We start from the raw sequence: 10,431 nt of genomic DNA on the forward strand, positions 1-10,431 counted from the left end.
CTGACTTGACTCTCAATTCCAGCTTCCTGCTGATGAGCACCCTGGGAAGTAGCAGGTTATGGATCAAGTATCTGGGCCCCTGCCACCCCCGGAGACCTGGCTTAAGTTTCCAGTTCCCAGCAACATCCTGGCATTTGGGGGGTGAACCAGAGAACGAGAGCTCCATCTCTCTGCCCCTCAAACAAATAAAATTTTTTAAAAGATAAAAAAACTAACTTCATTAAAACATTAAAAATTCCCCTAAGTCAGTAAGATTTCCATACAAGAGGGAACAGGCCAGAGGCAAAAACAGTTAACAGGAAAGGAAATACAAACGGCTTTCAAATATATGCAAAGACTTCTAACTCATTCAAAATGATAAATGCAAACTACCAAAGATGGCCAACACTGCTGGCGAGGCCCTAGGGAAGTGGGCATTGTCCAGACACAGTGGACATGAGCACAAACCGCAGCTCTCCTGAGCACAGCCGAGGAATGACTGCAGAAGTTCAAAACACATGTCCCTTGACCCAGCTCTCCCAGAAAGAAACCTTACAGACAGTATGAAATGACATCTGCATATGCTTTTGCAGTATTTTTAGAATTGAAATAACCTAAAAAAATTAAATAGGGAGCAGGTTAAATTATGGTGCAGAACAAGGTACACAATATGTTAACATCTTTACAAAAACCAAGGGTACACCTGTCTAGAAACACACAGACTACCTGTGGATAATTAAGACAATGATGACGATGGTGACTTCTGAGAACGGTAAATCAGGAACGGGAAAGGTGATGAGATGTGTAACCACTTCCATACCTTTAAATACATTCAAAGTATCCTTTCAAAAGCAAATTGTTATCAAAAGTAAACAAAAACACCAAAATAAACGAAAACTGTTCTCTTCTAATGTTTCGAGCTTAAAATTTTAGCAAAGTATATGCAACTATTAATAACTTTTGATGAGAAGTCGCCAAACTATAAAATAGGTAACAAATTTCTCATGAAATAGATCTTGGGATACTACCAAATTTGCGTTAGCATCTTCACACAGAAAGATGGCTGAGTGCCTGGCAACTCTGCAGAGGGAAACACAGCTGCTGCTGGCGAATGGTGTTCGTTCAGAGACCCCTTAATTAAGGGGTCTATTATAGGTGCCAGGCTATCACTGTATCTACGTGTTTATGAACTTGAGTTTTATCAATGGAATCCTGCTAATATGACTTCTTATTTAAGCTTAGTCTCTGAGACTCCTGAATCTACAGTCACAATCTGGAAAACTGCTCACTGGAAAACTGTGAGGTTGTGTCTGGTGGCATTAAGAAAGGAGAGCACTGTTATCCCCTCACAGCTTTGTTCCTGGGGTGAGGAGCATGCGGAAGAGACAAGACGTCTAAACTTGATGTCGTTAGAACTGTACTATTTGGGATCTCAGCCTTGTCAAGGACATGGTACTTGGCTTTATGCAATGTTCTGCATTTTGGCCCAGCAACCCATTTTAAAGTAAGCACTGTCTACATGGTGGAACAGGCCAGGACACTTCACTGGGGTTGGTAATTTTTGGCATGAGCATACAACACACATAAATGCATGTTATTTAAATAAATAAGCATTTGGGAAAATTGTTTTAAAAATACTTTTCATATATTTATCACATCTTAAACATACATTGGTCATACTATGTACTTCAGTCTTTCAGTTATTTTCTTAAACAGGAAACATACACCCACGGTTCAAACAGAAAAATTTTAAAGAACAGTGATAAATCTCATCACCCTTCTCCCTCACCTCCCAATTTCCCTTCCCACAGATGTCACTATTTCTTGCCAAGATTATCCTTTTTACTACATGTCTTTAAGTACAGACTTGTTGATGAAAATAAAGGTCAAAGAGTGTTGCTATGCCCAATCCAAAAGTTTCCTTTGTAAATCAAGGACACGTAGTTGGGATGACGCTCCCTGTAGCTACATCAGAGTCCACCTCCCTAGCTTGCCACTTCTTCACTCTTAAACTCATAAACTTCTTCACTCATAAACTCTGGCTGTGACGCTGGATGCCATGACACTGCCAACTCCAGAAGCCATGGAAAGGGGTCAACTTCAGGGTACTCACAAGAAAAACGACACTCCTTTCCCAACACAACGATGTGTGATTCTAAAGATTAATGAATGACAACTCTTGGCCTATTAATATTTTTAGAATTAGACTTCCATCTGATTTGGAAGTACGATCTTAATTTTACTGGAGTATTGGAAGTAGAGTGTCAACACTGTCTCTAAAAAACCAAGGAATGCTCATCTGGAAAAAAACAAAACCAAAAACCAGCTACCTAAAATGCACAGCTGCCTATGGATATTAGGGCCTTAAAACCTCATCTCCATAACAAGCTAAGATTGGGGCCAGCACCATGGCGCAGTAGGTTAATCCTCTGCGTGTGGCACCAGCATCCCATATGGATACTGGTTCTACTCCCAGCTGCTCCTCTTCCAGTCAAGCTCTCTGCTGTGGCCTGGGAAAGCAGAAGATGGCCCAAGTGCTTGGGCCCCTGTACCCGCATGGGAGACCAGGAAGAAGCTCCTGGCTCCTGGCTTCAGATTGGCGCAGCTCCTGCCGTTGCGGCCATTTGGGAAGTGAACCAGCAGATGGAACACCTCTGTCTCTCTCTCTGCCTCTCCTTCTCTCTCTGTGTAATTCTGACTTTCAAGTTAATAAATAAATCTTCAATAAAAAAAAAATAACAAGCCAAGATTAAGGAAACTGACAAACAGGTAACAGTGTGCATCAAAGAAGAGTGAAGATAGGATGAGATTCAGAGGCTAGGAAAAGAATTAATTAGTTGCTTGTCTGGAAAAAAAGAGTAGATGGCAACTGAAACACTGTTAATTTTAACTTTTAAGGTAAAATTAATTATTCTAGGAACCAGATTCTCTATGACCAATGAAGATCAATACCAAATAAAACAGTATATGCTTTTTGAATCTCTTCACTACAAATGATTCTATTATTATTTTCTATATATTTGTAGAAATAAAACACAATTTAATCTTGATCTATGTTTCAGTCTTTCAACAGAAAAAATCAGAATGAGGTGACAGAAAAACATACTTTGCTGAAGAAGGGTCAAAATGAAGACAATGTGCAAAGGAAGTGAACGTCAAAGAACCACAGGAGACAGAGGCTTCCTCAGCAGCCAGTTACAGTAGTGATGGTTTCTTTTCCATTCATAGGAACAAAGATGATACCGGACTCAGGTCAATTTTAATGGAAGAATTTCATTCATATTCATTTTCAAATGCTTTATTATTATTTTTATTTAAGAAATTATATATAAATGTATGTGTTTTAAATCAACAAATTGGATGAAAATATTTGTTCCCAGTTCCTCAAAATGGGTAAGAAAGTGGTAATGTAAGTCCATGCAGTCAGAACTGCTAGCACAGAACCTAAATCTAAGGATAAATTCTCAAATATCTTTGTATCTAATTTTCTTCTATTACTGAGCTTTTACCTGTTTTACTTTCTGACTGTTCTACTAAAAATTAGCTTCAGAAAAAAAGAAAAAAAAATACCAAAAATGCTTTCAGTCATCACTCCTTCTAAGGATATCCACTGTGAATCAAAGTGGGGCAACTCAAAATCAGATAAATAAGAGAAAGCATCTGAACGTCTAACTTTCCTGTCTATCCAAACAGCAAGCTCTCTAGCACTTCAGGGAAAGAAGCTGCCTGGCCCTAAAATATCAGCCAGAAATGGGACTCCAGAGCTAACACACAAAGTACGTACATATTTTTCAGATATGTGCTAATAACAGAACAACTCAATTCACTGGTATAGATGGCCTTTGTTCTAACAAAATGAAACAAGCAAGACTGAAAATGTTGAAAATAAGAGTGATAAGTCATGTAAATGTTATACGGTGATATGCATGATACATGATTATGAAATGGAAAACAAATTACACAAATAGACTGCTTAACCACAAATTTAGATGCTTGCTTATAAGAGTTCAATGTGTATTTTCAGAAAATCACCCAAAATGATTTTAAAATTTGTAATTTGCTAAAGCTTCTAATAAATATAATGTTTGCTATGAGGTACTGTGAACTTCCATCATGTTAGTGTACTGCTAAATTTTATTTAAATCTAATGGATCCATTTAAAGTCTGGCCTGTGCTGCCTCATACAGTTTCATTATAACACCCATCCTTAGGGGTTCTACTGTGGCACTACCTAATAGGTTCAAGTGTTTCATAAGGGTTCTTTAAGCAATTCCTTCACAAAACTCCATGGATAGGATCACCTCCCACCATCCTTTTGATGAATACTACTGTCTGATAAATATTTATACAAGTTTCAATGTTCCCTCCAACCCAGGTTGGCATGATACAAATGGTAGCAGACAAAAACAATGTTAAAAAAAAAAAACCAAATAAAAGGCTGTACACAAGAACTTATGTTTATTGCAAACAAACAAACCAAAAGGGGGGAAAAACACAGAGAAAGAGAGGGAAAGAGAGGATGGTCGGAAGCACAACACATGAGGTTAAGAATTTAAAAACGTCTTACATTCTGCCCTAATGGCAGCATAATTAATAGCAACAAATGGCCGTCTTGCTGCCTGCCGCAACCGGAGAGTGTTTTTGCAGACCTGACGTGCAAACTTTGTGAAATACGTAGTATGAAGGAAGAAAGCTTGGCGCGTCTTCACTGCGGACTTGGGACTGCCAGTGTTCCGGACTGGCATGCCCTGTGTGGCCTGGCGGGACATGTGACTTCTGACGCGGGGGTCCTGCCAAGTCAGAAACCAACAAACGTTAGCAGAGCTCGGCAAAGACATTACTGTTTACATCATGCTCTAAAAACAGCACAATTTTCAAAGCTCCCGCCACAGTTTCTGTAACTTACTATTCCACCCCTATGAGACAGAATTGGAAAGTGTGCACACTGGGGAAGGAGGTGGGGAGCAGAGAAGGGAATGGGGTTGGGGGTACAATTCTGTACTTTTGTGCAACAAACCAAAATCACATGTTGCCAAGGGAGCGAGGCTTGCTTAGTTTTGTTTTTTAATATCAAGGAGTGCTGAGACTCTGTGAGCATTGGACAACAACAGGTGCCCTCTGGTAGACACAGGCTTAACATCTTCAATCCAGAAGGATTTTATAAAATCATGCATCAACTATTGTTGATAAACTGAGTCCATTTCTTATTGTCCCTCCACAATAGACCAGGGAGGAAGAAAATGCTTAATTTACATTTATTACTTTATGTAATAAGACATGCTTAATAGTATCTAAAGATTACACACTGTTTTCAAAAGCAGTTAAAATAAACATTTAATTTGTAAACTCTCTGGTTGTGTTGACACCTCCCACATACAGTATTCTTTTGTCTGAGTAATCTCCCAAGACCATTATTTTGAATCCCTGGGGAGAAAATTATTTTTTCCTGCTCTTCTTTCCACACCCACCCTGAATATAGTAGTGCTATGTTCAGTTATGAAAACAGCTTTGCTCATTATGACATTATCCTGTATTTTATTTCTGCTTCCAGGGAATGATCTGATCACTGAAAAGCATGACATTTTCAACACTAGAACCCACTGCTGCTCGTGTACCTCTGAGGTTGGGCTGGGAGATAGCTTCTCTTCTTCTGACTGGGTGGGCATTTTCAGGCCTCCATATTTTTTCCAATAAAGCCAACAAGTTGCACACAATCTACACTGCATGTTAGGTGGGCCCCAAGAATACCACTGGTGAGACTGTGTAGCTACAGATGAGAGAAAAATAAGAGGAAAAAAAAAAAAAAAAGGATGCCATGTAATTTGTAACATCAGTGTAAATATAATCAAATATTTCAAAAACATCCCAAAGCCATTTTCAGTTTATAGGATTATTTTTCTTCCCCTAACTTATAAGCCAAGTATGAAAGTACAACACATACACATGTATCTTTCATTAAATCATTTATCCTTATTATAAATCAAGCACTTGTGGCGCATATTAAGAGAGGCTATTAGGGGCCGCTGCTGTGGCATAGTGGGTATGTACAGTATCTAAGTATCAGCATCCCATATGGACACCGGTTCAAGTCATGACTGCTCCACTTCCAATCCAGCTCCCTATGAATGCGCCTGGGAAAGCGGCAGAAGATGGCCCAAGTCCTTGGGCCCCTGCACCCATGTGGAATATTCAGGCTCCTGGCTTCGGACCAGCCTAGCTCTAGCCATTGCAGCCATTTGGGGAGTGAACCAGCAGGTGAAAGACCTCTCTCCCTCTCTCTCTCTCTCTCTCTCTCTCTCTCTGCTTTTGCCTCTCTTTAACTCTGCCTTTCAAATAAATAAATAAATCAATCTTAAAAAAAAAAAAAAAAAAAAGGCTGCTGGCGCTGTGGTGCAGCGGGTTAACACCCTGGCCTGAAGCACCGGCATCCCATACGGACACCGGCTCTAGTCCCAGCTGCTCCACTTCTATTCCAGCTCTCTGCTGTGCCCTGGGAAAGCAGCAGAAGATGGCCCAAATCCTTGGGCCCCTGCACCCACGTGGGAGCTCCAGAAGAAGTTCCTGCTCCTGGGTTTGGATCGGCGCAGCTCCGGCCGTTACAGCCAATAGGGGAGTGAACCAGTGGGTAGAAGCCCTCTCTGTCTCAACCTCTCTCTGTAACTCTGTCTTTCAAATAAATAAAATAAATCTTAGAGAGAGAGAGAGAGAGAGAGAGAGACTATTAGGTGAGGGATCCTATATTTTGCATTGTGCTTCTGAGGGAGTTTTTTACTTCACTAATTCAAATATTTTTTGGTGTACATTTCTGGAATAAGTTCTCAGAAAGATAATGTGTTTATTACTAGTGCTTAAAACCTAAGTCACAGTTTATAAGCCTACGGTTCATAAACCATGCTTGGGTTTATTTAAGGTACTCAGAAAGGCCCCACTGAGAAGGTTAGGAACCTAACAGAAACAGGTCTCTGTTTTCCAACCCTTTATTTTAATCAATAGATAAAATCCTTATGTTATGATTTCTCCTTCTAAAAACAGATTCTTGTTCAAAACTATAAATCTGTATCAAATGAGTACACACAACATGAGTTTAAGACCCAAACATATTGACTTATCACATGGCTGAACAACACTGCAAGTCTGTGTAAATTTTATCTTGCAATTTAAATTATGCCATGTTAACATTTAAGAAACTTGTATATCCAGGATGGATATGAAGTTTAAGACAGAAAACATTGATGTTTCAACATTAGGTCGAAGAGGAGCAGGAAAATGATTCTAGTGCTATAAATCTGCCTTGGCACATTCTTTTCTGATCTGTAATAAGTCATCTTCTTCAGATCACAATACTCAAACTGTGTATATTAAGATGCCAACTGCAGGACGGCGCCGCGGCTCACTAGGCTAATCCTCTGCCTACGGCGCTGGTACCCAGAGTTCTAGTCCTGGTTGGGGTGCTGGATTCTGTCCCAGTTGCTCCTCTTCCAGTCCAGCTCTCTGCTGTGGCCCGGGAAGGCAGTGGAGGATGGCCCCTGGCTTTGGATCAGCGCAGCTCCAGCCGTTGTGGCCATTTGGGGATTGAACCATTGGGTGGAAAAGCTCTCTTTCTGTGTAACTCTAACTTTCAAATAAATAAATAAATCTTTAATAAACAAACAAACAGGGGCCGGCACCATGGCTCACTTGGCTAATCCCCCACCTGTGGCACCGGCATCCCATATGGGTTTCGGGTTCTAGTCTTGGTTGCTCCTATCCAGTCCAGCTCTCTGCTGTGGTCCAAGAGGGCAGTGGAGGATGGCCCAAGTGCTTGGGCCCCTGCACCCACTTGGGACACCAGGAAGAAGCACCTGGCTCCTGGCTTCGGATTGGTGCAGTGCCGGCCGTAGCGGCCATTTGGGTTGTGAACCAACAGAAGGAAGACCTTTCTCTCTCTCTCTCTCTCTCTCTCTCTGTCTATAACTCTACCTGTCAAATAAAATAATAATAATAATAATAAAAAATAAAAGATTAAGTCACTATCATTTGCCAGAATTCTTTTTATTTCATTTAAATATACATGAACTTCAAAATCTGAGCATTCTCAAGTCCAAGATGCTGACATTGCTATCTATGTAAAGTTTTGACCAAAAGACTCTAGCTGTCCACAGATTGCTTCCCTCCTTGTCCCTACAGTGCAGACCATCCCTACATGTGCCATTCCTACCTAGGAAGCCAGCAATCTGTCTGGTTCACATTTTGCTTGGGATCTGAGAGATGACTGATTACACGACTTGGCTGTCACTGCCTTCTCTAAAGCAGAGTATGCGGCGGGGTCACAAATGTCCCTCATGCTTCCATCTTTAAGGCAGTAGGCTACTTCTACCCCCCCAGAGAGCTGCTCAGACTCCCCAGCTTCACCAAGTGAACATTCAATAACATTCATTTCCTTTCCTTTCTTACCCCAGCCACCATGATTAGAAAGAAAAAGAAATTATAATGTCACCAATGTCCCCATCAAGAGATTATACTGTTGCTTAAGATATTAAATAAATGTATAAAGTTGTATCAACTACCAAATATGTAGTATTCTGTCCAAGCCCACTTAACACCCAGGCAAGCAGCATAATATAACATCATACTATCTGTGCCAGCATAAATACCGCAGGGCCTTGGGGCCAGAAGTAACTATCACAAAACAATGTCTCCCAACATAGTGCCTGGAGGGACTGGATCTGAGGGTTACACATAGCAGTTTGTCCACACAGGTATTCCCCTTCAGATTCAGCTGTTGCCTTTCATTTTCCCAAGTAAACCGAGAAGCCCCAGAGGGGATCTGGTATGTATCACGAACCATGATTTGGGTGAAGCCAGTACAACTCTGAACAAAGGCTGGCAGATACTGCCATCAGAAGCTCAACAGACGAGGGGGCCCGGAGAAGCAATCACAGGAACCTTGAGGCCTAGCTGGGCTGTGCACCTAGCAAGCACTCAGTGACTGCCCTACATCCAGGCAGAAGGTAAGGAAAGGCATCTGCTCGATGCTCTCTGCGCACCACAGACTGCAAGCTCCTGCCCCACCTACAGTCACCAAAAGAAAGGACACCCTGGGGGGAAACACTTACCAAAGCAGCTCTCACAGGCTCGCCCTAAGAGAGGATTCTGGGGCTGGAATGTAGTCCCCACTGCTCCATTCACAGGCCCGGGCTTGCCATTGCTGGTGGATATTTGGTTGGGATTTGGTTTGCTGCTTCCATGAAACGTGCAGTGAGGTAATAAAAATGATTTTTTAAACAAGGCAAAAAACTTTACATCTCATTACTGATTCATCATTAACATAAACTCCAAAACATCTGAAGGATAAAAACCCTCGTGTTAACACAAGGTGTTAAATAAAATGGATCTAAAGCACTCATCTTGACAAAACAAAGCTGAATCTCTTATGGCTGATATTCACAAAGTAAATGTGGCCATATCTCTTCTCCAACCAACATAGCTTCCTTAGAACATCCTGTGATGCTTTTGAATGACACATTATTAAGTTTCATCACTTAGAATAAATTCTCCTGAGAAAAACAAATTTTTTGGATCAAAATTAATCCTAGATTAAAGGTAACATTGTTGTTATCACTGTCCCATTCCTGCTGCTCGTGTGAGAGCTGCTGAGTCTACACGCTTGCCCTCCAGGGACCTGCACAAAAGTGACGGGTGCAACAGAGACACTGCACCGTCCAGTGGTGCTTATCTCCAGAGCTAAGTTAGGATTCCAGGAGCTTCTGAATGCTCAGGATAATTATTTCTATTATGTTTGAATTTTTATGAGGAAGAGTACATTGTACTTGAAAATAGAAAAACCATTTTAAAAAAAATATTTTTAGGAGGAAAAAGAGACAGCTATCAGAAGCCTACAGGCAAACTTCCCAGAGAACAAGTCTACCTACCTACCTACCTACCTACCTATCTACTTCTTTATAGAGAAACAGAGAGTGAGAGCGTTCCCATCTATGCTTCACTTCTCAAATGCTTGTAATGGCCAAGGATAGGACAGGCTGAAGTCAGGATCGGGATCCCAAACCAGGTCTTGGACATGGGTGTCAAATATTCAACTACTAGAGCCATCCACCTGCTGCCTCTCAGCCTCTGCATCAGCAGGAAGCTGAAATAGGGAGAAGAGCCAGGACTCAAGCTCAAACATGAGATGCGAGTGTCCTAACTGGAGTATTAATCACTAGGCCAAACGTCCACTCTTATGAATTCCCAGAAATGAGAAAACTTCTGACATTTAAGCTAAATATATGTGTTGAAAGCAGCTCATGAAGGGTCCGGCACTGTGGCACAGCGGGTTAACACCCTAGCCTGAAGCGCCAGCATCCCATATGGGCGCCAGTTCGAGACCTGGCTGCTCCACTTCCCATCCAGCTCTCTGCTAAGGCCTGGGAAAGCAGTAGAAGATGGCCCAAGTCCTTGGGCCCCTGCAGCCAT

At 41.5% G+C, this 10,431-nt stretch overlaps 1 protein-coding gene across 26 annotated transcripts in view; it reads right to left on the bottom strand.

The window, feature by feature from the left end:
- Positions 1 to 10,431, bottom strand: part of MTA3 (metastasis associated 1 family member 3) — a 222,182-nt gene that overhangs the window by 22,669 nt on the left and 189,082 nt on the right. For 15 of the 26 annotated variants that reach the window (XR_011386669.2, XM_089326485.1, XM_070069204.2 and 12 more), the window contains 3 exons: positions 9,075 to 9,199; positions 5,595 to 5,746; positions 4,547 to 4,769 (listed from right to left, as the gene is read on the bottom strand). Coding sequence is in view for 24 of the 26 variants with exons in the window: in XM_089326485.1 (XP_089182611.1) it covers positions 4,547 to 4,769; positions 5,595 to 5,746; positions 9,075 to 9,199 (500 nt within the window). In the remaining 2 variants the exon portion in view is untranslated. Of the gene's footprint in view, positions 1 to 4,415; positions 4,770 to 5,594; positions 5,747 to 9,074; positions 9,200 to 10,431 lie in introns of those variants that run through there. The other 11 variants (XR_011386670.2, XM_070069203.2, XM_070069199.2 and 8 more) reach the window with 3 other exon arrangements.

This window comes from Oryctolagus cuniculus, chromosome 2 (genome assembly GCF_051225735.1).
Source record: "Oryctolagus cuniculus isolate XC-2025 breed Fujian yellow rabbit chromosome 2, ASM5122573v1, whole genome shotgun sequence".
Classification (NCBI taxonomy): domain Eukaryota; kingdom Metazoa; phylum Chordata; class Mammalia; order Lagomorpha; family Leporidae; genus Oryctolagus; species Oryctolagus cuniculus.